At 42.7% G+C, this 27,386-nt stretch overlaps 1 protein-coding gene across 1 annotated transcript; it reads right to left on the bottom strand.

Annotated features, from left to right (window-relative positions):
- Positions 1–1,330: 1,330 nt before the first annotated feature.
- Positions 1,331–6,291, bottom strand: LOC107309093 (maestro heat-like repeat-containing protein family member 7). Its single transcript, XM_015853566.2, has 11 exons — positions 6,015–6,291; positions 5,628–5,780; positions 5,305–5,456; positions 4,766–4,913; positions 4,171–4,308; positions 3,289–3,465; positions 2,532–2,687; positions 2,294–2,395; positions 2,074–2,176; positions 1,776–1,835; positions 1,331–1,509 (listed from the first exon to the last, which is right to left on the bottom strand). The coding sequence occupies exons 1-11, from the start codon at positions 6,036–6,038 to the stop codon at positions 1,361–1,363; spliced, it is 1,362 nt and encodes a 453-aa protein (XP_015709052.1). The 5' UTR covers positions 6,039–6,291; the 3' UTR covers positions 1,331–1,360.
- Between the last annotated feature and the right edge of the window lie 21,095 nt (positions 6,292–27,386).

The following is a 27,386-nucleotide window of genomic DNA, read 5'->3' as shown; positions in this document are numbered from 1 at the left end:
CATCTTAATCACTGGAATGTCTGCTTTTGAAAAAGAGCTTCTTTTCAATTTGGTTATAAAACAGATTATTGTTAAAAGGAAATTCACATGAAACTCAATGATAGTGGCTACATAAACTAATTAATTCTGATTTTTGCATAGCAAGAAAAATTCTGGAATTTCAAATTACCTAGAAATAGATATTTTCTATTTCAATCTGTTGATTAAAAAAATTGTTGAAAGAGTATCTCATGTGTATACTGTGCAGAGTCTCCTTGAATGCTCTGTCATATTTTTTTTCAGAGCTAAGGCCTATAGGAGCAATGTAGCTTAGTCAAAGCCAAGTTGCCCTCTATCAGCACCTCGCATCTTCAGCAACTGTAATTATTCTTGAAAATTTGGTGAAAAGCTTGGTGATGTTTACCACTAACGTTACACCACCTTCAGGTAAGTCTGCTCGCTTTCACATCCTTACAAAAGTGCATGAAATGGATCAGCATCCGCTTCTTTGGTTGACTGTTGCTTTTACTCTGAGGTCAAGTGATACAGGCTTTGCTGGTGATCTTCTCTACTCTATTGCTGTGGGTTTTTAAAATTACTATTTTTCCGTTTCAAAAAATGCAACTTTGGCACTGTTTTCCCATTTCCAACAATGCAGTGAAATCCCGGTCTCATTTGGATGACAATAAGATGAACCACACTGCATTCTGAAGAGTACAAAACATGCTTACTCCATCCTTGGTTCTTGTGCACAGGGACCTTAACACCAATTCAGTTCAAAGGAGAAATTTCCTCCAGTGACTCTTGTCCCCATGTCTTCCTTCATCTTCCATTATTTTGTTGTTGTGTTGCTGTTATTAGTAGTATTAGAAACAGTATTGTTGTTAATGAAGAGTCTAATGTCATCAAAGAAAGTTTGCAGAATCCTTTCTAATCCGGTTTTGAAATGCAAACTCAAAAGCAAAGATCTTGAATTCTGGATTCCTGGCTCTCCAAGACATAGGCAAAGAAAATATGTTTTTTTGTCTTTTTCCACGTGACACTTACTTATGCCCAGGCACACAGCACTATAAGCAAGCAGGAGCTTTGCTGCCCAGCATTCCGGCTTTGCAAAAGCTAGAATAAACCACAACTTTTCTGCTTGCTTAAACAGTTCCAACAGCTCTCTAATGGTCACGGGCAGACATATTCTCCAGATCTTCCTTCCAAAGGCTTTCAATTGTGCTTTTCAATTTAATTAATCGCTAACTACAGACCCAGTTCTAACCAGCTTGGTTCCTGTTCTTTCTTCCAAGATGTCTGTGCTCCAAGGCTCATTTCGTTGTTAAGGGGGTCTGTCTTGCATAACGTCCTAGCAACGTTAATGAACAAGAATTATCCCTCAGAAGGCTATGCAGGACCAGCGGAAAAGTGCTGGGAGCCTTCTCCGTGCTGGTGCCGCCTTCTGCCTTTGGTGTCTCAGCTTCTGGATGGTCTCAGATGCCACAGAACGGACTGTCAGATGGGGGTCATCTTCCAAAGGCTGAAGGGCTGCAACAGAAGGAAACAGAGCAGAGATGGGACCCCCAGTCTACAGAGAGCCACCAGCTTCCCCTCTGGGCCTTGCCAGCCCCACTCCTTGCTTTTCCTGGCCAGGAGGAGCACGGGAGACTGACGGGTCAGTGGAAGACACTGCTCAGGACTGCCATGAATGCTCCTCTGCCACTGCAGCATTTCCTTGCAGCAGGGCAAAGCACAGCTGCATGCTGCCCAGCTCTGCCCCCAGCCCCAACACACACAGCACTGCCCTCACTCACCACTGCAGAGTTCATTCAGCATCTCCTCACTCTGCTCCCTGGCGTGCTTCCCAATCAGCCCTAGGGAAAGAGCTCTGTCAGACACCCACTCCCCAACATGCTGCCAGAAGCTCAGACCCCAACCCCGCCAGCCCAGCTGCTTCCCCTTCCATGCTGCAGGCAGGGACGGTGCCCGAGGGGGGACCTGAGCAAGGCACCCACTGGGGCTACCGGCATGGGCAGGCTGTACCTGGGGGCTTCAGGGCTGTGCCTTCCTGCCAGGGCAGGGCCCAAAGAGGGACGCAGGGGTTGGGCTCACCAATGAATCTGACAGCCTCGCATCGCAAGGAGGCCTGAGAATCCTCCAGGTATGGCAGGCTCTGCTGCAGGTAGCCTTCCACTCCCTTTCTGTCCTGCTGCAGCTGAAGAAGAGCACAAGAGCATGGGGCTTGCAGAGCAGCCACAGCTGCTGCTGCAACCCCTCCTCCAGCATCCCCTTTCCCCCAGCAAAAAGGTGGGGGCTGTGAGATTGTCCTCACCAAACACTTCATGATCCCCACTGTGTTCTTCTGCCGGGCCTGCTGCTTGAGCTCCTTCCACTTCAGGAACTTTGCACAGGACACAAGGGCTTCCCCAGATGCCTGCAGAACAACAGATGCAGGGACATGGCACACATCCCAGTGTCTGAATGCTTGCTCAACTTGCTCTCAATTGCACATCACAGCTGAGCTGTCAGCACACCACTGCCTGCACACTGCTCAGCTCTGAAATTCGTACCTGTGCTACGCTCGGGGTCTCGTCACTCATGTGAAAGAGCAGAGGGAGCAGGCCCCTGCGCACGGTCTTCTTCATGCTTCCCTTCTGAGACCACAGCACAGCATCCATCACATCCTTGAAGAGGCGGATGGAACCTTCTCGCACTTCAGATGATGCCTGAGGGAGAACAGGAGGACCTCAGACCTCAGCAACACACTCTCACTGCCCATGGTGAGCATGAGTGTAGGCATGGCTGATGTGAAAGGAGGTGCTCTGGAGTCACATTCTGCACAAAAGTGCATTGCAGTCATGCAAAGCAATGCAACAGGTTTCCAGCATGGGATGCCTGTGCCTCAGAGTGCTCCCCCAGCCAGCCCAGCAGGTCAAAGCGGAGCTGCCCTGGCACCTTGGGAGTGTTGGACAAGGAGGAGACAGAGCTGGCCTTTGGCAGTGCCTCTGGGGCACATGCTGCCTGCTCAGCCTCCACATCCCTGCTGTGGTCCCTGGAGAGAATGCTTGGCACTGGTAGAAAAGGGAGCACTGGAGGTTCTGAAAGTAACCCTTGGCAGAAGGTGTTTTGCTGAGGTGCCAGGCTGAGCCCCAGCACAGGGGCCTGACATCACCAAGAACAACCAAGCTGCACTAGCAGGGACACGGCCAGCAGTGCTACAGAGCCCACAAGACATCTCATTCCTGAGAGCCCAGAGAAGGAAAGAAAGGAGAAGACGCTCCTGTCAAGCACCCACCCGCAGAGCTCAGCCTCCCACAACAGACTTACGTGATTAAAAAGAGGCAGGATCTTCTCAGCCAGCTCCAGAGCAAACGGACTGGCGTGCCTCTTCCCCAGATGGTGCATTGCATTCCTGAAGATATTCAGCACCTTCACAGTAATGGCTGTGTTGGCAAACAGCAGGTTCTCCATGACGCCTGGAAGCAGGGCCCGGATTTCAATTGCCTGTACAAAACACACAATTTCCTTTCCATCAGGAGGACAGTGGCCACCCTGGCCTAAAAGCTCTGATTACAGAGCAGCAGCCACACGCCTCGCTTGCCCACAGCTGCCACAGGAATGGAAGCTGTAGATTCCAGGCAGGTGGTGGCCAACAGTGCCAAGTATGGGGAAGGCAGGAAAAGGAGGACGGGTGAACAGAATCGCAGAATCACAGAATTATCAAGGTTGGAAAAGACCTAGAAGATCATCTAGTCCAACCATTACCAATAATTCCTGGCTAAATCATATTCCTCAACACCACATCCAAGCGTTTCTTGAACACTCCCATGGTCGGTGACTCCACCACCTCCCTGGGCAGTGCATTCCAATGCCTGACTACTCTTTCCGAAAAGTAATACTTCCTAATGTACAGCCTGAATCTCCCCTGACACAGCTTAAAACCATTCCCTCTAGTTCTATCACTGATTACACGAGAGAAGAGGCCATCCCCCAGTGAGCAAGGACTCCACGTCCCAGGTTAGCCACCCCCTTTTCCAACAGGCCCCCAGGTAACCCATCTGAAAAGCTTCTGGAAATCTCAGCCACCAGGCCCCACCACAACCATCACCCCAACTCCCGAGTGCCAGGCAAGGCCAAGGCACAGTGTTGCCCATTGCCCCAGCGCCAGGCTGTCAACATGAGGCCTTCGTTTGACAAGGTCCTGCTCACCGTCTCAGGTCTATCAGACAGCAGCACGAGACGTCTGAGCACCAGCCAGAGCACTGGCAGGCTTTCCACATTCAGAAGCTTCTGGAGCAGTGCTGGCTTACACAGCTCCTTCACCAGCTCTTCAGTGGGAGGCATCGCCTGAAACCAACACAGCAGTGAGAGGCAGGCAGAGGCAGCAGGACATCCTGCACCCTGCAGCTCCTGGCTGCTCTGGCAGCTCAAGGCAGGGCACTAGGGAGACACAGCCCAGCCTGAGCTAGCAGTGCCTTTGGAGGGCCCCACCATCCCTCTGCGCCCAGGCCAGGCACTATGCAGGATGGCTTTCTGGCCTGCTCCTCCTGCCCTCTGAGCTTCTGAAGCCTCTGTGGAGTGCTTGACCAGCAGGAGCTGGCACAAAAGAGACACCAGCCATGGCTGGCCACGGGCAATAAAGCCTGCTTCGCCTGCATGGAGGCTCTCCCAGGCCCCAGCCATGGCTCTGACTCTGCAACAGCCCTGCCTCAGGTTTCTGGTCTGGGGAGCAAGGCAGGGGGAGGCAGGGAGCTGGGGAGAGAGTGCCCTGAAGGAGAGCACGGTGCCTTGTCCAGTAACTCACAGTCAAGCGAAGGAGGCCCAACTCCTCTGTGCTGATGCTCAATATCTCACACAGCTGTTGGTCCTGTAGAACACTGCTGAGCTCATCCCAGATCCGCTTGGATGCTTCCAGCAGGGTCAGCACACTCTTCAGTATGTCCAGGGTAGTGCTATAAACAGAGAGCAATGCTGTGTCAGCAGGGCTGCCTTAGCCACAGCACCATGGCTCAGGCTGGTCCACTACACCCCAGGCTGTGCTGCAGCCCTGAGCCTGCTGCCCCATGTGCTTGGGAGGACCTAGAGGCCTGGCCTGGGCAAGCAGTAGGGGCTGAGATGGCCTTCCCTGAGGGGCAGGGCAGGAGCCTGATGGGGGGCTCTGGGCTGCCATGGTTGGTATTGGCTGCTGCAGCCCTGAGCGGCCCACCAGCACTGGAAAGCACAGTGGGATGGAGGGCCTGCTCCTCGGGATGTCCTGCAGCTTTCCTTGGCTCTGGCAGCCAGACCATTTCTGAGCCCTGCTCTTCACATGGAACAAACATGTGGGGCTGTCTGGGCTGATACCTGTCATTCTGTGGGAGGTCGGTCAACACACTCCTCAGCACATCCCTGGGAAACTGGACGGTCAGCACATCCAGCACTGAGAGCAGGATCTGCTGAACTGATGTGCTCTGGATCTTCAGGTTGGCGTGGATGAATCCCAGAATCTCTGGCACCTGTTGTGAGAACACAGGGAGACTGCTGCTGCCACTGGACTGCAGCCATTTGCCTCCCAGGCTGTGTTATTACTGCCCTTCCACAGCTCTTTGCTGCCTTCAAATGGCTTCAGTTCCCAAGAGCTGTGGCGGGCAGGGTAGGGCATGACAATCCAGCCTCACTCTGCTTACATCCATCAGCCAGGTGCCAGGGTCTCTCCGAAGCACATCCAGCATAGTCTCAGCCCACTTCTTCTCATCAAAACCGTAGTCCCCAATGATCTTCTCCAGGGTTACAAGGGCAATGTCTGTCCTCTGAGAAGGGGCAAGGTTTTTTCCAAGGGGCTGCAGTAAGAAGGAAAAAAGGAGGGAAGGCATGTTAAACAGAATGAGAGAATAGCATCTGGAGCAGGATGAGCACAGGCAAAAGGAAGGATAAAGACCCTCCCTTCATGTCAAAAGCATTCTGAGGGTTCACACCTGAGCCCCAGCTTGTCTCACAGGTACTCCTGAGCCGTAGAGGCAGCTCTGGGATGCAAAGAATGAGAGTGCCTGGCTGGAATTTTCATGTCTCCTTACCTGCTGCCAGAAACTGCTGGTCATGAAGCCACTAAGCTTCCAGATGCGCCCCAAAGCCCTCTCACACACAGCCTGTGTCTTGGAGATGCTGAAAGGCAGCAGCACCTGTGAGGAGAGGAGCTGCTGGTTAGCCTGGGAGCTGCTGATGCCCACTGCAGGAGAAGCAGGTCTGCTGAGCTCCTGGCTGGAATCACAGCATCCATCCAGGCTTCCCCTGAGCTTAAGCCAAGCCCATCATGGGGCTACTGCCGCCAGGGTCCCTTGCCGGCTCCAACTGCTGCCAGTGCCGTTTCCATGGAGAGGGACCGTCTGGAGATGCAGGTATAGCCACGATGGAGATGGCTGCTCTTACCATTTCCTTGCTGATGCTGTTGGCTTGGATGAAATCCACTGCCTCCTGTTCCACATCAGACAGAGGCAGCAATTCAGCATCTGAGCAAGGAGAGAGAGCAGTGCTATAGAGGGGCCAAAGGCAGGCGGGAGCAGAAGAAGGAGCTCTCCGGCCCTGGGCTCGCTCCCCTGGCACAGTCTGCCCGTGCCTGTCAGGACAAGGGGGCCTGGTGTCAAGCAGGGGGCAGCCCTGCCCACCCCGCTTTAGACCCTCACTCACCAGCATGCAGAGGGATGACCTCGGTCACTTGGTAGGGCTCCGCTGGAGATCTTCTGTCCTGGGGAGCCCCACTCTCCTCCCCGGCCATGCTGGAGCGGCTGGGGGGTTTCTCCTCCATCCCGTGGGATGTAGGCTAAGGGTAGGGATGTGGCAGCCGCGGGGCTGCCAAAGGTAAAGCGAAACGACTTGGGCTGCGCTCGGGGGCTCTTCGCCAGACCCGCACACTCCTGCCCTGTCTCCTCGCTGTCCTGACGGACACTGAGGCCGCCTGCTGTCAGTGCCAGCTATGCCTGGGTGTCACAGAGATGGGTCACAAAGGGCTGCCCTGCCTGGGCAGGGCTGGTTCCAGAGCCCGGTTGAAATGGCGCAGACCAAACTCCTCAGCGGGAGGGATGCGTGTGCCTGCTTACCCAGATAGCTTTGGAAGTGGGCCTGAGAGCAGCTGGACTGCTCAGGCTCCCGTGCTTCTGCTGTGAGGCTGGAGATGGCTGCAGCAGAATGGAGGAATGCAGACGAAGACTTGCTGTCAGCTCAGGAGCTGATTTGCTCACAGGCTTGTGAGCTACAAGGCTTTTATTTCTGAATTGTAAAGATGTAAATAAATGCAAGTTTCACACAGAAGATACAGTTCTGTGCCCTTATTTCTGATTTGCTGACAATACACTGTCAAATAACTGGGAACACTGCAGTCCAATAAGGCATTTCCCTACACTTGGTCAGAAGCAGCTGAAATTAACAAAGACAGAAGCTGTTACCTTTCTGGCAGTTTTCTAACATCAACGAGTTAAAAGTTTTAACTCAGCCATTAATGCAGCATGTCAGTTACTATTTATTTCTTTATTTATTTCCTTTTGGTCAGGAATGGTTTAAAAAAGCTGACAAGACAACTAAAGTTCTGAGCCTACTGTATAAATGTTCCGCTAAAGATAATTTTTTTTTCCTCTTTTGTTTTACATTCTCTAAGCTATATCTATCTGGGAATGTTGCCTTTTAGAGATTTGGCCTTTTCTCGGTGCCACCTGGGCAGGACTTCCGCAATGCAATTAAGTCAGCTTTTATACTTGTCTTCACTGTCCTTCATACGGAGACACAAATCAAGTTTAAGTGAACTGTTAATACTGATACCCATAAGAAGTTTCATAAAGCCATCAAATGAGTAGAAGAGAATAATAGAAGATTTCAAGTGAAGAGCTGGTAACTTTGCAGATCATACTTTAACTCTGGTTCTTGGGATTGGAACATGCCTTGGTTGGGACAAGTTTTCATATTTTTGGGCAGTCTGTTTGAAAACCAGATGACTATTATTGGCTTTTTTTTCATGAGAGAGGATGCCATAGCAAGGTTTTCTCACTTCTGTATTTCCTGTGTGCCAGAATCATTTTTTGTCCACCAAATCTGAGCTTACTGACGTGTAAAATCTCCAGCCACAAAAAGTCAAAGCCTGCCACGCAAAGACACTGTCACACAAGAAGATATTTTAAAAAGTGACGCCTCTAATTAGAAATTTTGATGATGAAATTTGGATGATCTATGTCACCTTTTGGTTATACCTTTATGTGCAGACCTGTGTTAGATTGCTGTTCCATTCAACTGCTTGTAGTTGAACTCAAAGCTAAGGAAGGAGACGCTGCTTACCCACTCTGTGGCGCTGTCAATTACTGAGAGTTTCCACCAGGGTGTATAAGGGATTACTTCTCTTTCTGTCTGTTTGGAAAATCAAGGAAAAAGAATGGAATAATCAAATATGGAGAGATATGATTGGTGTGGAACACCTGATGTGGTTGTGAAAGTAGATGTCTTCAGAAGTTTACGTGACAGCTGCTGGGAACTGGACCGATTCCGTAGGACTGGTTTTCCTCAGAAAAAAACTGGCCAACTCCCATCGGCAGGATATGAAGATCACCCTGAGTTACTGAAACCTGTGGCTTCCTTGTTCTGCCCTGGTGTGTTTTACAACATGCACATATTTGCAGCTGTAGAGCAGCATGCTCATATCTATTTAAATCTTTGGTGTTTACTTAATGTGTTTAAATAATCTGGAAAACAGCAAAAACGCAGAGCCAGCAAGTCCCTTCTCAAGTTCCTGGAGACAGCTGCATTTTAATGCTTCATATCGAGCTTCATGCCAACTCTTTCTCTTCTTATGCACTCAACCTCACTGCACTATTCTTCTGTAGTTCATCCCAGGTCTGCATCTCTTGGCAGGCTAAAAACTTCACAAAATCACAAAACCACAGGGGTTGGAATTGACCTGAAGTCAATTGAGTCCAGCCCCCATGCTACAGCAGGTATGCTACAGTAGGTCACTCAGGTAGGTATCTTGCCAAGCCTTGGATATCTCCACAGAAGTAGACATCACTCTATCCTAGAAGGCCATCAGACTGGTCAAGCACGATCTGCCCTTGGTGAAGCCATGCTGGTTGTCTCAGATCACCTCTTTTTGATGAGAGTAAGTGCATGAGTCAGTGAAAGAAAAGGTTTACAAATCTTGAGACCGGGTCTACTGTAGAAACACTTTACCACTGACGTTGTTGTAAAACTTGTTCCAGGTTCTGTAGAAAAAAAAAAAACAAGAAAAAAAAAAAAACATATTTGTCCAATATTTTTGTCCTTAAATATTCATGGCTAAAGATCCCAAGGCCAGAAATATTTGTTTTCTATACTAAAGACAGATCTCAAATGGTGCAAGGTCACTACTTGGCTGCAAGTACTTGGACACAACCTGTTCCAGTGCATCACCACCCTCTGTGTGAAAAACTTTCTCCTTATCTCTAATATAAACCTTCCCTGTCTTAGTTTAAAACCACTGGAATATTTGTTCAACACCACCTGCAGGAAGTCCAGGAAGTGTAGGCTAGAACACATAAATGGGATATTTTTCTTTACACAGATGTGGCTTATGTCCACAAAAAACTTCCCAAAAGAATCAAGATCACTTTGACACTAATACCACTTCTATGGTAGGTATGAGTCAAATCCAGAGGGACTGTTTTCTAACTGAGAAACTAGGAATACTAAAGAATAAAATAGGGTATCCTTTACTTGCTTAAACTGTTCCTACATAAGAACTGTTCCAACAAAATAAAATTGACGCCCCAAATAGTTATTCTCCTTAGTGATCTGAGAGTTTCTCAACATTAATTCACTGTGCATGTCTACCTGACTATCATGGAAAACATGTCGTGTTTACCCCATTGTTCAAATGGATATCAATAACTAATTGCATTTTCACTGTTAAGTCCAGATCTCTTCATTTCATTCAAATTACACTCTGTGATCCAAACCAAGTGACTGAAGTGAACTTTCTGTTACACTGATAGGACAAGAGGAAATGGTTTTCAGCAAAAAGCAGGAAGATTTGGATTAGATGTCAGGGGGAAGTTTTTCATTGAGAAGGCAGTGAGGTGCTGAGACAGGTGTCCCCAGAGGCTGTTCAAGTCCAGGTTGGATGAGGCCCTGAGCAATCTGATCTAGAATTGATCTAGCAGTTGGCAGACCTGTCTGCAGCAGAGGGGTTGGAACCTGGTGATCTCTGAGGCCCCTTCCAACCCAAGGCATTCTGACAAAAGCATGACAGGACTTCTGAGATTTAGTCTAGCACTGAGTGCTCTTCTAAATTACAGAAAGTAGTCATACCAGCTGCTGTAGCACTGCTTTAGATGAGTGAACACTCTGTGAAGTTCCCCATTTCCTAACCTCTTCTTCCAAATACAATGGCAACTGCTTTACAGTGATCAGGAACAGTGGTACTGGGAAACAGGACACATTTCACTCATCTTCAATGATTGCAAATAACAGTTAGGAAGCTTCAGTCCACTGAAATTTGAGTGCTGTAAAAAACAGTGGAGTTGGACCCAGTCCCCAACCAGTGTCCTTTTACAGTAACAGTGCAAACTGATTTTTACTTTTTTTTTTTTGTATTACATCAATGTTTTTGTTTCATATGACTGTTACTACCCCATAACACACTAATTACTATCATTTACGAAAACGAAGAACAATAAGCAAAGCAAAGATCCATCCTTAGAGAACTGGATGTTCTGTGCTGACCTTCCTGCATGCAGGGGAGGGAAAAAAAAAAAAAAAAAAGAAAAAAAGAAAAAAAGAAAAAATGAAAAAAAAGTAAAAAAGAAAAAAAGAAAAAAGAAAAAAAGAAAAAAAAATCATTTCCAGCTAATTGTTTCTGTTCCAGTCTTTGGCAGCTAAGCCAGAGCAAGCACTGTATCACAGTTCTAAAAAGACCAAAACAAGAGAAATTACATGCTCAGCAAATCTTTGTTATTTGACATCCAGTAGTACGCTTCGTTTTCTTTTCAACTGCATTTTGGGATGGTTTTTCAAAAGGAAATAATCCTGTGAACAAAATATCTGGCTGAGTAACAAAAGGGCAGCCAAGTCTGATCCACAGGTGATGAACACTTGGCCAGCAACCAAACTTATGCTAAAGACAATTAAAAAGGACAAAACTGTCCATCTGCTTGTTCATTTAATATAGATGGAGTGTAAAAAGGTGCTAATAACCTCTAAACAGTGAACCTTACATGACATGCTCAGACCAAATGTCCTGCAAAAAAAACTGCTATAAAAAATGACTCAACACAAAAGGTCTGTGAAAAGAATTCTAGTATAACACTAATGTGAAGAACTCCCTCATGTTTTCATGCTTAGTAGCAATAAAAAAAAAAAGTGGTCAAATTGTCCAGATCCACCATGGGCTATAAAATTTGATCCTCAGATCTAACATCTTTTCTATTTTAACTGTAGTAGCTCAAAGGATAGCTAAAATCTCTTAGGAATATAAATCAACTGGAGACTAGCATGTATACTGAAAGAGTATGCGTGAGCATCTTCTAAGTCACATGCAGCTCATATTAATGCAAGTCCTTAAAAAGAGTTATGTGTCAAGGAGATATATAAGTAGTAAAACACCATAGCTTTTGAGTATAAGATGTTACATAACAGAGAATTAAACTTCATCAAAAGTATAACACATTTATAACTAAACAGATTATTTTCCTTAGTCACCATATGCATACCAACTCATACTTCAAATTAGCTAATAGTTTGATAGTTACGTTCTTGAACAGCAAGTAAGATACCCAAATGCCAACTCTTGCTTCAACTCAAACCACAGAGGTATCCCCCTTTGTCTGCAATTTACTCTACAGATAAATCCCTCAGTCTCCTGCTGTCTAAAATTAAACCATGTGTCCCTGCTGCATTCTCATACTCCTTGCTTTACCCTACACCTACAAGGCACTGGTTTGGTAAACTAAAGCTATAAGCTTATTTATTTATTTATTTATTTATTTATTTATTTATTTATTTATTTAGAGTGTTATAACTTTGCTGAGTGAGATGTCCAAACAGGTCTATGGTGGGGGCATCTGAGCACTGGGGTAATGGAAGCAGCTGAGCAGATGGCATAAAACAAAGGAGCTGCTAGCAGGGCTGCCTCTTTAAGCAGCCACCCATGGTTATTTCTCCTCAGCACTGTCCTAAAACTATATTTTCAGACTCATAACAATTTTAAATGAATGCATTTTGGTCTTCTCGTGGGCAATATAAAAAATAATAATAATAAATGAATAAATAAATAAATAAAACAAAAAACGGTGGTGCTACCCTTGTTCACTTGGCTGTTCACACCTTTGCCTACCCCATTCCTTCTGCCCAGCACTATCATTCAGGCAGACATGCACTGAGGCTCATTAGAAAACTCAGTCACTTCAGTTTGGGTTTTCTTTTGTTTACTTTCCTGTTAAAAACACCTCTATAACAGAAATAATTTTCAGTTACTCTTGAGTTGCTACTTCCTCCTACAAAGATGCATGCTTTTAAGCATATGCTCAGTGCCTCCCCAGCTCCAAACACATTCTTATCACTTGCAGTTTTTTTTTGTTTGTTTGTTTTCTAGTAGTTCAAAAGATCTTTATCAGGAGGTCCTAATCTTAAAACCCCTTAAACAATCTGTGAGTTTCTCCTACCAAATGCCTACAGATACCTTAAAAAAACTTTGTATGAGTAGAAGTTCAAAGCACTTTAGGCAAGAACAAGGCTCCTATGACTTGAATCTAGCTGTAGCAAAACAAGTGTCACAAAAAACAGCCACTATTAAGATGATTGGTTTCATCTTATAGGAGGATTAAACGGAGGTGAACTGACCTTTCTAATCATGCAAGATTTGGACAGACACGTTTACTCTTTCTCCCACAGTAACTGAACAGTTTGCACCAGCTCTCCAGGTATCAGATTCAATGCTGTTCTGGTCCAAATCACACAGTCACACAGCAGGATACGATTCCTTGTAATGCTGCCAGAACAGCTACATCAGGAGTTTAGGCTACCCAGATCAAGGCTGCTCAAAACATCTTTTAACCCACAATTTTTTCCATTTCTTCATTTTTCTAAATTCCTTCTCTAAAGCTCCAAGGGATGTGGGCAAAGGAGGAAAGGATAAAGGAAGACTTATGCTTGTTTCTCAAGAAACCAGCTCAAACATGGTAGCAAGCATTTCCTCAAATAGGATTCACACTTTATAAACTTTTTTTGACAATGGTCCTCTAATACAGTAGCAAAGAACGTTCGTATGAGTGGTGATTCATTTATAATACACAGGTGTCAGTCAGTTGCTAAAAGCAAGTAGGACTCATTCAGGTAGGTCTTTTCTGTTTGAACCCACACAAGGTAGTTACTCAAACAAGATTAGGCAAAGTTAGTTGAAGGAAAGTAGTAGAGCAAAATAGTGGAGAAAGAAAGAGAATTTCAGGAAACCTTTGTTTCCAGAAAATTCATCATCTGAGTGCAGTGTCCAAATATCCCAACCTTAGTGGAGACAGATACATTGCTTGGACTGTTTAAACCATTTTTACTGAATCACTGGAACAGATTTCTGGAACAGATAAACCTTTCTACTTTATTGAGCAGGCACAAGGCAGAAGAACTTATGATTCTACTAATCAAGAGCATAACCTTAAAATGCATTTTTCTTGCAAAGAGAAGTAAGGCCTAAGAACTCCAATACTCAGATAGTCTGAGCACAAAAATCAGCTTTTGTTTTCAGAAAAACAATTCATAATATTACACTTCCCTCAGGCTGGTTGTTAACTCATTTTTGAGCAGAGTAAGGTTCTTATCTACTGATGTGTTCTGGGGGAGGAGGCCAAGGCTGGTTGGGTTTTTCTAAATGTGAGTTATCTTCATGCACATGGCTAGCTTACCAGAGGGCTTAATGCATTCCCTTAACCTCAGAAGGCCTGGGCTCATACAACCAGCTGCTCTTGAACTCCATCTTTCCATTTCAAAGCTATTTGTACAACTGAAAATGCAGAACAAACACAGCAATCATATCCTTATCAGTTCTAGCCCTCACAGCTGTGAATCTTTCATTTTTATTGCTGAACAGTTTGGGCTTTATTTCTTTAAGCCACTCTAATTAACTGAATCCAATGAACTATTTCCAAAGATTCTCCATCAGAAACCCAAGGGCTACTATTTCAACTAGAGAGCAATCTTAAAAACAGAGTTATCATTGGTGGAGAGAGATTAGTATGCCTCCAGCACCATCAGAGTGCTGATGGCCAGAGGTATAAGCACAGCAAGCACACGATTGTGGCATGGAAAACCAGCCAGGATTGCAAATAAGGTTACACTGCTAATGAGGAACCAGAGGAATCAGAGCACGAGGAAAAGCCAATTTACTATGCTTTCCTGTCTCAGCACCGCTCAATTTAACTGCCTCAGAGGGCCAAGTACCTTCAAGTATGCCCATTAACAGCATTAAAGTTGCTTCAAGTCTCCCTGGAAACTTTCTTCCCTCAAACATAAGTTCATAACCTTTTTTTTTTTTCTTTTTTTTCCCCTTCCACATCTATAAAACTGGTGCTTGTATTTGATATAAAGATGTTACATAAAAAATAAAAAAAAAAAAAAAAAAAAGATTCACTGCTTACAATATATTATACTTGTGTAACAAACAAAGGCCTAGGTATGATATACCATTGTCTTCTAACTGTCCACAAATTTTAACATTAAATATTCAGAAAAGAAAAAAAAAAAAAAAAAATCAACGCAGGAATTAATTCAATACTTGGAAGTTTTTTCCTCTTTATCCTCCACAGAGAAGGAGATAATTACATGGGGTGAAAATATGTTTACAGTAAAACTCAAAACCAATAATACCTTAATCACATGAGCTATGATTTGCATCCTCACAGCCGCAGAACCTGTAAGAACGTTGCCAGTGAAGTAAAGAAGAACCAAAAGGCAAAAGAAGAAATGATAGTTTTGTTCCAGAGGGTTCTCCGCTACATCATTTCTTGGTGAGACGATATCTCAGGATATGTTTCATTTTTATTTTGTGGTTAATTTGGGACCCCCAGAGTTATTAAATGCTACTTGAAGTCTCTTCTGTTAGGTCTTAAATTGATATTTGTAATCTGAGACAATAACTAGAGGGGAACAGGGACACGATGTAAAGTGGCATCAGGTGTTCTCCAGAGTATGTAGCTCGCTCAGGGGAACAGACACAACAGGACGTTTGCACAGATCTCTTTTCACAAGCTTTTACATTACTGCAATTCTGGCTTCATTTCTCTCTGTTAATCTTTCCCGGGAGAAAGAAAAATATTTTTCACTGTTATTGGCAAAATCCATCAGAGACAAATCCTCAAAGTCTCCTACTGAAATGATCATGCCACATTATGAAGCAGCTGACAGCAAGACAGAAACTACTGGAGATTAAGACGGGACTAGACTGTATTAATATATACTTCCTCTATAGGCTTCCGATGAAACCAAACTGATCAAGAAAACTCCCTCTCTACCCTCCACTACTTAATACATTCTTCACATCAAGCACGTCAGCTGACAAAGCTCCATATCAGTCTCAGTGCTTTATTAATAACCCTGATCCAGTCAAAGCTTTAACCTGATTTTACTTTTGCAATAGGAATAAGAGACAGTCAGAAAGCCTGTGAGCAATCTCAGCCAATCTTTTTGGGGTGAGGCATGAAAAGTCTTAGTTAATTCAGTGGGAATCCCCACAGATTACTTTCAAATGGTTTGACTGGAAGGCCAAATGAGCCTGGACAGTTGAGCAAAAAAAAACAGACTAGCAAATGTTTCTGAGCAGGGCTTAAAATCCAAACTCTGTGTAAAGTGTCTTGATGTATGTGAATTCTGCAAACACTATTTGAACTGTTCACATTAATTTTCTATTTACTAAACCGCTGAAAAGTCAGTTGAGTACATTATATTTTTTTTATAGTTTTAATGATGTATGATAATTAGAGCTACAGTTGGTCAAATATTAATTGCCAGTGAAATCAAGACATCAGTTGACATATACTGTCTTGGCTCCCTTTGAGCACATGAAGCAATACTGATTTATCCAAGCCAGGGATCTTTGTAGAGTTCAGACTTATTAAAAGCCTTCTGCTGTTCTGATCTTTTTCCTTAAGCCTTTTAATAATTACAGACATCTTATAGCAAGTAAATTATCACTAAGTGTTCATCACAAACATGTTTTTAACCAGCTACTGAAAGACCGCAAGAAAAAAAGTAGTTGTTCTGTTACCCAATGGGTTGATTTTCCAGTTCAAAAAGCTTTCAGGAATTTGACTGGAACAACTTCAGTTTAAGAACTTGTGCATATATTTGCTTGCACAAATATCTGCACGCAGGGGTATATTGACAAGAATCCTTACAACCCACATCATATATTTGACTAACAAGGTTTCATTTTGGGAAAAAAAAAAAAAAAACAAAAAAACAAAACAAAAAAAAACATCTACCAAGAGCTAATTTGATCACTATGATTACTGCTGGAACAAATTCAATTTACACAAAATATATTTGCTAACGCTTTCTGTAGTAACTATCAGATGCTAATTGTGTAATTGTGAAAAAAAAAAAAAAAAATAGAAAAGAAAAGAAAGCTCTTAAATAAACCTGAATAGTGAATTAATGTGCCAACAAATCTGGTGAGTACCACTGCCAGAGCAAAGCAGGGTGAGAAGATAAATACTTCTGGCTGGGAGCAGGGGATGAGCAGAAATAAAAGGAAGATGAAAGGATGAGTTTTCAGTAACAACTACTGAATGATTTGGTGTTCGCATCATTTTCCTGCATGTACAGTAGGCCACCAGAAAGGACTGTAGTCTTTTTCCTTATATATCCAAGCTTGTGTGCTTTGGTGCACACATGTGCAACATAGGCTCCCTTGGAAATATCAAATAGATGAAAAAAATAAATAAGTAAATAAATAAATAAACAAGTTTCCAGTAGATTCCCTTATAAAATATTTAGTCACCCAAGCTTATATAACATTCTGAATGGAGCCCTGTTTGCATGACAGGTAGGAAGGTAATCTACTAGAGTAGAAACTGCACTGGAAAAAAGGCCATTCCTTTCTTGCTTTATTAGTTACACTTCAGCATTTCCAGTACTGCTTTGATGTATGAAAGCATGCCAGACTCGTGTGTACATCAGCAGCTACAATGCAGGTGTCACTCAAACTGCCCAAGTATTTTTCCTAAGCCAAGAGAAACATTTCTCTGAGCATCACCACTGTTTTGCTTGTTTTCAAGCAGAGCAGAACTAGGTTTCCCTGAGTCATGACAACTTAAAATGATTCCTTTGCACCTGAAGAGCCTTTTGAAATGAACATCCTCAATGATCACATTGTCCAGAGGGAACAAAACTGAACAGCAGACTTGACTGCAATACAGAAAGCTAAGAGACAAAGTAGGTAATGACTTTTATTTTTTTTTTACTTGCTCTGTGAAGCAGCTAATTGCTTAGAACATATGTACCAGCCACCCCAATATGCTTTTCCCAATGGAAATAAACAAAAGAAATCAGTGAACCAAACCCTCAATGAACCCAAATCTACAATACTGGGGCCACTTTCAGCTTCACCATAGAATGTATCCCAGCTGCATTTCACAGTTTTTTTGCTGTTTGTTTTTGTTTGTTTGTTTTTGGTGCAGTTTTACACTTTTCACACACAACACCAGGCTCAGTGTGGAGAGGCCCCTACTCCTCCCAACCCACATCACAGTACTTTCCCTGATTTGTGAAGGTCAATGAAGCCTTGTTATGTTATGATGTCTCAGGTGATGCTGATTAACCCAGGCTGCAGCCTAGATCCACCACTGACTACACTGACACAACTCACAGGGAAACGTTTGGAGGTTAGGAAACCGATAGGTAGGGTTGTCCAGGAACATGCTTAAACTGTTTTTGTCATCTAAGCTGTTGCATGAAATTGCAGCCTGTGGAGAAGATGTAAGTCTCCGTTGTCATGTATTTTTCTTAAATACTTTTATCTGTGCAAAGTATTTGCAATATGTTGCTGCTATGACCAACCTGGGAATGCTTCATTTGCAAAATCTTTCAAATTTTACTTTTTTTTTTTTTTTTTTTTTTTTTCCCCCACATAAATTATTTCCCAAAATTTTCCAGATTATCTCATCAAAAGAGGAAAAAAAAGGAGGAGCCTTCGAGGATCTATTTTTCAGAACAAAAAGATCAGATTTCTGTTCCAATCTCTGAGTCTAAAGCATGTTTTTATTGTAAACTGAATTCAATTAAAAACTTTGCTGCTTTAATAACAAAATAAACAAAATAAAACAAAATAAACAGAGTAAAAATCCCCGTAATAATCTGGAGAAGGCTCCATTTACCATCTTGATTTAGCAGCTCTTTTAAACCTCTACAACATGCAAAACATTAGAGGGACATCTAACCTTTTTCTTCTCTTTGAAATAGTCTTGCTGACACGGCACTTCTTCCTGTAAAGCTCCCATAGCTTCTAAGTGCCAACTAGTGTGCCTTTCCCAAATGACTTTTCTACTCCAGGAAAAGAAAGGGAAAAATAATCTAATTCTCAGTTCCAGTGGGATTACTCTGAGAAATCTCTCAAGCACTGAAAGGGCCTGAGAGCATTCCTGATGCACCGCACGTAGTCCCCTGGTGTGACATTGCTGCAAGCTCGCTCCCAGTTTCACCAGGATGGCTCCACCCTGTTCCAGTGTAATAGCAGTAAGTTCATCAGGAAGGTGCCACAAACAAATTCCTTAGCACTGATGGCACCAGGGGAGATGTGTCCTTAAGTACTTTCATTATAATTCAGCCTGAAGTGCTTTCTTGTAATGCAGTCCTTCGATCCTCTTCCTTATAATGAGAAAAAGCAATTGTCTGCGTTATTTGAAAGTTAAAAAGATAAGGCTTAGTAATTCTGCTATTAAAGTTTGGGTATCGCTTCCTTCAACATCTAAAAGGTGTAGGGAGGAGACTAACACCTGATAACCTGACATCTGACATTCTAAGTAAGAATCGTGGAAGAAGGTGAAAAAAGGTTTCTTTAATTAAAGAGTGGCTACTCAACACACAGATCCTTGAAGAGTGAGGACTGCCATTAAACTTGCATATTGTGGAAAAAGATGATCTTTAAGGATAACTGTTCAGCCTTTTATCTGTTCATTGTGTTTATAAAAAAAAAGAGCCTCATCTTGGATTCCATTTGACAAACAAATTGCCAGTACTTATCAGGTTATTCCTGTCACTGATGTGACAAAATAATCATGAAGGGATTTTAAACTGTATCTGATTTCCCTCCAGGTATTTGTAGTCAGCAGAACTAAGGGAACAGCGGTATGAAAGTACTTAAGGTAGAAAAAAAGAAATGTAGTTAAATAACAAGATTATCTTTAAAAAACTTAGAGTAACACTGTGGGATTGGATTCAGTGATCTCTGGAGGTCTCTTCCAGCCTCTACAATTCTGTGATTTCTACAGTAAGTCTACAGTTGTATTATCAAGGGAAACAGAGGAAAAAAATGTTTTGAAGAGGCAGTTAAAACTTTATCCTTATTCTGTTGGTATGATTAAAATACCACCCTAAATTCTGAACTGAAAAAATGTAATGAAGTTTTGTAGCATACCAAATTTATATCTGTTTAAATTAAGTTAGGTATATAGTGGTCTCCAAAATACTCCTGAAAAGTCCAAAAAAGAATGCAGTTGCAAAAGAAAAACCCAAAGCTTTACATTTGACCATTCCCAACCTATTGCCCCACAGACTGGTTTTGCTGAGGGTCTGAGCTGAGCCCCAGTACCAGGCCCCTATCCAGGCTGCACAGAGGTTACTGCTCCTCCACGAATTCCCAACACACTTTGCGCACTAGGTCAGCCAACAGAATGTTAATCTTATTCTGGCAGATACAGATTTCCCTCAGAGAAAATGAAGATGCCGATATTTATTTAGTGATCCTTGTGGTTCTTACATTTAACATAACAGATCAGTGATTAGCCAACCAATTAAGAGATAGGTAGAGGAGTTAACATCCATGTGGCTGTTTTTCATGAGAGTGCTTTTCTACAAAGATCATTTTTTAATAATTCTAGTGAAGCTGTCCCTCTCATTCAGAAGAAGATACAATGTTCATGGGAACAAGAGGGCATTAACTTTAATTCATGTCAGACGCTCACCTAGAAGAATGAAGGATGCTGGCCAACCTTTATTCCTGAAGCAGCATATGCATTTTGCATGACTTTCACTGTCACTGGATGAAGAGACTGAACCATCTATAAAAGATTTATTTCCTAATTTCCAGGTCAGGTTTAGCCAGAAGTCCCCTTGAACTTGCAGACAGGGAAGGCCAAGGGGGACTACAGACCATTTCAGGTGCTGGGCACTTATTCCCAGCCATGTGATGTAGCAGTCACCAGGTAAGTCTTGTACAGGTAGGTTTAATGGGAACCTAAAACAGTGCATAATGTATCTTTAAGAAGTGCCACATCTAGCAAGCAAACATGCACTGACCCTTGCCAAGATTTTCTGCAATCCTTGATTATAAACAATTCTAACAAAGTAAAATGAAACCTGTTTTGTTTAAGGCTCTTACATTTACATATGACATATAAAGATACATGCAATACTTCTCAGGCATGAAGACACAATTATTGTTGTTTTGAATTATTTAAACTTTTTTATTTTTGCCATAATGAGAAGCTAAAAAGAAAAATAATAAAGAGATAGTATTTTTTTTTCCTCCCAGTGTAATATTTCATGTTAGAAAACTTTAATATTTATGGTTGCTTGGAGAAGTAGAAATTATTTTCTACCAAAATAGTCTTTCTGCAGAAGAATACTTTGTTTTTTTATAGTTATCCCTAAAACAAACTAGACTGAATATTTCAATTGCTGTTATTAGTATTATTTAAAATTACAAAACCTACTCTTGTGCATTATCGGGCATTATTTCCCACTGGCAGATACAAGACTACAGTTAAAAATTCAGCCTAGGCCATTTCCCTTATCTTCAGAGTACATTTCCAAGCCTAAGATTTTGATTGCTCCTTTTCTTTCATTAAATCAATTTAGTCAGGTTATGATCAAATACTTAGAAATGAACTAGTAAACATATAGTGGAAATCCCCACTATCAATACAAGCTGAAAGAAAAAAAAATGAGCATAGCCCCGCCAGAAAGGACTTGGGATTACTCATGGATGGCAAGATGGACAGGAACCAACAATGTTCCCTCACAGCTCAGAAAGCCAACTGTATCCTGGGCTGCATCAGAAGAAGCAGGACCAGCAGGTTGAGAGAGGTGACCTAATCTGCACAAGTGAGACCTCACACAGAGTTCTGTGTCCAGATGTGGAGGCTGTTCAGCCAGGAGAAGAGAACGATTCAGGGAGACCTAACCATGGCCTTTCTGTATCTAGAGGGGGGCTGTAAGAAAGGAGACAGACTCTTTACCAGTGTCTGCTGTGAAAGGGAAAGCAGAAATGATTTCAAACTAAAAGAGGAGAGATTTAGATTGGACATAAGGAAGAAGTTTAGCTTTGTCTTCTACAGAAAGATGGTAAGGCACAGGAACATGCTGTCAGGAAAGGTGGTGGAAGCTCTGTCTCTAGAGACATTCAAGGTCAGGCTGGACAGGGCTCTGAACAACTTCATCTAGCTGTAGGTGTCCCTGTTCATTACAGAGGAGTTGGACTAGACGGCCTTTAAGTGTCCCCTTCAAATAATGAGATTCCATGAAATACTGTCACTGGCTTTATTCATCTTGACCATAGAGAAGCTTTTATTCTAATAAATGCAAACAAAAGATTTTTCTGTGGTTAGTGAGCAAGAATTTTTATACCAGATACTGATATCCCAACAGTACAAACCAATATAAAACACTACTATGACTTTAATTACCATAAAAATCATAGGATTAAGTTTCACAGATGAATCTTGTCTGATAATATTAGCTCATGCTACTTTGGTGTGACTCTTAGTGCCCAACTGAGTTATCCAAGTAGCAGAATGGATTACTCAAGCAAGAAGACTTTTCCTGAAGTCAAGCTCCAAAATGAAGGACTTCAGCAACATCTGAGCTGCAGATTCCCTGATTATCATAATGAAGCCTCTTATCCTAACTAGACTCTTGAATGGCCATTTCAGAATTTCCTCTTCCTCAGCATTACACACTGATCTTTTGACAGTTCAGCACTGGCAACTTGAGACAGATGCATACTCCACACACTGACTACTTGGGAGTTTCAGAGTCAACCACAGGTGCTGCAAACAAACCTTTGCTGAACTTTTACCTCTTACACAACATACTCTACATCTCTGCCAAACACTGCCTGCCTTGGCAGACAGGAATGTGTGCCTGCACCATAGCTTCTGCACTGTATGATTTCCAGCTAGCAGTAAGGTCTCCTGTTTTCCCTCATCTACAGCTAAAAGAAATGTATCATTCCTTTTTAACCTACATCGAGTTGACTGTGGTAAAACAGTCTAGTAAAACATTCCAAAACCCAGCATCATTAACACTACTCAAGTTGGATTTTTATTCCTGCCTTGCCATAATAGCCCTAACACTTCAGGTCTATAAACATAGAGACTGGAGTAGTAAGTACCCAGTGTGGACCTGCCTGACTCAGTTTGAAACCAGATCAAGGTATTGTTGCACTGATGCTTTGAAATAATGCTGCTGAGACAATGAGTGAGCTGCACTCCCAGTTGCTAGTCCAGACTCATAACCAACTTTCAGTTGGACCAGGATGCAGATTCATCTCAGAAGTCATCTGTAAAATCACTACTAGACAAAAACAAACAAACAAACAAACAAAAGGGGACTAGCTTAAGATTTCCTTGGTGGGAGAACGGCCTTCCATCCATGTTTGCTGAATATGAAGTAATACCACAAGCACCATCAACACTTAAAAGCATACATCAGCTACAGAAGAGTTCATTTGGAAACCAGGGTAAAAACTTCTCTGGAAGCTAGAAATGCTTTATGTTACCATGTTTCTTATTTCTTTAGATTTTTCATCTTCTTTCAATCGGGTACACTTGGGCAACCTGTAGCCAATCTTCTGACTACAGTATGAATTGTTTAAGTGCAAGGAAGGGCAGAGTAAAACAGATGGATTTCAAATGCCACAACACAGGCTAGAGATGCTGCATCAGCTGCAAAGATATTCCAAATAGAGAAACAGAGGCGAGGGTGACACCTCCTACAGGGTTCTGGACAGGTACTATTTAAAAATCATTGTTTCATTCCCAACATTTGCTTGTGGTTTTGTTTGTTTTAATCCAAAGATAAAGTTACAGCCTCTTCACAAACCTCTTCATTATTCTCTACCACTTTGTTTAAAGGAGGCAGACATACAATGCAAATTTCTTTTACAGGATCCACCAAGAAGCAGATATTGAAAGAAGCTTAGGATTGAAATTCCTGTCTGGGGATTCTGTTCTGCACACCTTTCAATTAATTATGATCTCCCCAAATTTTTCCTCTTCAATCACACAGAAATCAAGCCTCAACGAATTCTCCCTTCCCTTCTACAATTTGTTTGCTTTCCAATCTCAAACAGTATGTCTGGAGATGGTAGGTACAATTGCAAACGCTATGACATTTACTTTTTGTTTCTTTGTTTTTCTTTTTAATGGAAGCAGTAATAAAGTATGAAGAACTCGTGAACAATTCAGGATCTCTTCAGCGTAGATCTAGTCAGAAAAATATTGAGCTCAACATCAAAACTTTGTATTTAATAGCTTGAACTCTAAGATACTTAAGTTTGAGGGAGCCAGAGTCCTCAGAACCTGGGGGACTCTATTTACAAGCAAGTTTTCTTTCATTAGTTTCTCCACAGCAGAAATTATGTTTTCAGCCTCCACACTGTGAATACTGAAAAGGGAGAGATGAGTCTAAGAGACATAAAAGCATCATTACTTTGGCTGTGTGTGTTAAATTTTATGTATTCTAAAAGATCCATCTTCATGTACATCTTATTTTAGAGAGTACACTTCTTGTAAATTTTAATGAAGTCTTTAAATTTTGCATTAGAATATATCTAAAGGATGGCAATGGTGATGAGAAGAACAGGTCAAGATTCCCATATAAACTGCAGGAAAGCTTCTTTTGATAGAGTTACATAGAATCCTTTCTGCATTAAGTTCTCCTAATAACAAAACCTACACTTTCAGGCATCAGATATTCTTTCAGATGAGCAATTAATTAATCCAGTTCAATCACCTATTTGTTTCCAACCTTAAGTATACTCAGCTGAAAGTTCGTTTCTGCACAGTCTTATTAATGTAGCAGTTATTCTCACCTGCCAGAAAATGCATATATTTTAAAACAATCCTTTTTAACCAGGTATAGGTTAAAGGAGCCTTGTACAAGTGCACTAGCAGGTGAACAACGTGCAATTTGATGTGAGATGCCTGGGAGGCTTTTCTTCACCATAAATCACCAGTAAGTCCATTTTTGTTACAGGCTTTACCAAGTGGATAGGTAGCTTGGCAGATCTGAACACATGAACTAAAATTCTTGGTATAAATAAACCATGTCTTGGATATGCTAGTGCCAACAATCTCTTATAATTGCATTTTTACCCCAACTGACTTGTCAGCAATTAACAGTTCTGCCTCCCCTCTTTCTGACACTGACTTATTCCCTCAAGAAGACAGATTGCCACAAAAATTACTCTTGGCTCCAAGAAGGCAGCTGAAGACCTGAATGCCCTTAGAAAAGGGCAGAGAGAGGAATTCCTTCCCACAGCCTTGTAGCAGTGCAATATTACACATATTCTCTGTAGAAATGAAGGCAGGGGAGTTCCCTGGTGGGTAGCTGTCACCAGCCACATACTATCATTTCCCTCCAGACACTTCATCTCAGATCTACAAAGATAACGTGCACTTCTCATTTAATACATTCTCATTTACATAGAGAACAATGAATTACATTGACTCCAAGGTCTCAGTCATTTAAGAGTAAAACTAGACAAAGTTATGTTCATATGGTGTTTGGCTGCAAAGATTTGCTTTGATGGAATAGCTTTGGATACTTCCCATTATTTCATATTTCCATAAACCTTACCAAGCTGTGCTGATGCCAGGTTCAATTAATCCATAACAAAAGGGCACAAGTGGCAAAAAACTAATATAATAGCTATGTCACAGGCAGCTTCATTCATCTTCTTGCAAGCAGAATAGAATTCACTTCCCAATTTCCATACAGCAGAAACAAATCAATTCCCTCCTGCAGTGTGTTATTCTGGACCACAGCGTTGCCATGTGTACTGAGGCAGAGCAGAAGTAGCAGAAGAAGTCTGAATAAGTATATCCCTTGACCAAGTAGCTATTACTTCACTGCTTTCTCTTACATCTATTCAGCATGCACAAATACACAAAAAGAAAAATAAATAAATAAGTAAATAAATAGGGGAGTTTCACCTCAGTGTGTTTTACATCTGATATTCATAAAATGGCCTCAGCTTGAAGCCTCAATGGAAGATAGATCCTCCAAGCTTCCAAGGCCATCTTGCAGTTTACATTCAACCCACAGTTCCCAAACACAGCCATGCTTCTAAGAGCCACTGAGTTTTTCAGTCCGGTGTCAGGGTACAGTCTGTAGTTAGGGATGCTTTTTTAGGAAAAACTCTACCCGAAAGAGCTGCAGAAAGAAGGAATCCTTCCCAGGTCTAACATGAACAAGCCTGTGAACCTATGGAAACTGCTCAAAGAATGACATTTTCCAGGTCCACGACAGCACAAAAATGAAGTCTGAGCAGGATTATATGTGAATAGCAAATCCCTAACTGGTAGGCTGGGGGTCATCCATTCCCATCTTGGACATAGGAGCAAGTCATATTATTTGTCACCCCACAAACAGTTTTCCTAATAAAACTCCATCTTCAACCTCTCTCGTATTCCTATAGTTAGTTTATTTACAATTCCTACTTAGTTCTGTATTCAAGGAGAATGAAAAACAGATTTGATAAAAGATCTCCGAGCTCACATTATTTGAGTACTGAGCAGGGACTACGCAACAATGGGACTGCTAACTAACCAGACCAGATGCAGTGGGAGTCAGTCCTCCCACTCCCCAGCAGGCTAAAGATAGAGATACACATTTAATAGGTTGGCAGTCACTACTACAATAGGGCGGGGAAAACGCGATTGCTAACAGCAGGCCAGGTTTAAAAAGCAAACACCCTGCAGTGTACACACAGACAATGAGCATCTTTCAGCTCTTCATAGCCCCTGGTTTTGGTCCTTGGACAGCCTGCTCCTTCTGCCATGACCACCTCACTGCTGTGATCTGGCAGTGCAGTCCTGGACATGATTCCTGTTCTATGATTCTATGACATGCCACTGGACACCTCCCATCTATTCCCAGCCACAATAGTCACACTGCTCAGTGGCACAGTACTACACCAGCCACAATTTTATGAAGGATACCACCCATAACTCCAATTTGCAACACTTTAATGAGAAGAAAATTACTCTTAAAAAATATCATAAATTACATCTCCAGACCCAGAGCATTCATAAAGATAAGAAGGGACAGCTGCGTGCTGGGGCTAAGCTCTCAGGTCATGGTGGAGTTTTGTTGTGATGTCTTTCCTCTCACCAAGCTGGAAAGACAACCAACTCACATTAACAGCTCAGAGTACTCATCCCACACATGTTGTAGGGCAATCCAGGAAGAAGTTATCTTCAGCATTGCTCTGATACTCCCACATTCACCCAGGCTGGGTGCCTCCCAGTGCTGACTGGCACCAGCAGGTTGATGCAGGGCAGGAAAAAGGGTCCAGATGGGTCACTTGATATCAGCTTGCAAGAAGACAAGTCTCAGAGTTGAATTATCCTTGCAGAAACCTGCAGACTAAGACAGCTGACCTCTGCCTTAGGAGACTGAAAATCTGTTTAGGATGAGGTAGAATCACTATACCATGTCCAAGAGCTTTTTCTATACACTGCAGTAGAAGAGTGCTGGCCCCAAACAGACCTTTTGTAAGAACTAAGCAGGAGGCAATCTAATAAGTCTGTATTTACACATATGCAAGGAGACTGTCAGAGATCTGATCTGGCCACTGTCAGATCAGAAGATACAGGTCAAAACTTCTAGAGGCAGGCAGGGCCTGGGCTGCTCAGGGGAACTGAAGCCAGCCCTAGCCACAAGTTTCAGTAATTTCTGGAGGTGCTCTTGCCCAGGAAGCATCTGTCGCCTATACAAAGCAGCCACTACTGTCCATAAGCTCAATTACACACAGCCAAAACACTGCAGCCTCTTCTCATCCCATCTCCATGACAAGGCTTTGGGAAGAATACTGAGGAGCAATATGCTGGCATTTCCTTAAAGCCAGAGGTTTCCCAACACCAATATGTCCTGAAAGCAGAAGCCAGAACAGATGTCTCCAGGGAGGCATCTACATGGGAAGCAAGTTTAAGAGAGCCCCACAAGTC

Source organism: Coturnix japonica, chromosome 2 (assembly GCF_001577835.2).
Source record: "Coturnix japonica isolate 7356 chromosome 2, Coturnix japonica 2.1, whole genome shotgun sequence".
NCBI lineage: Eukaryota > Metazoa > Chordata > Aves > Galliformes > Phasianidae > Coturnix > Coturnix japonica.
The sequence above is the reverse complement of the archived record's forward strand: the minus strand, read 5'-3'. Positions and strand labels throughout refer to the sequence as shown.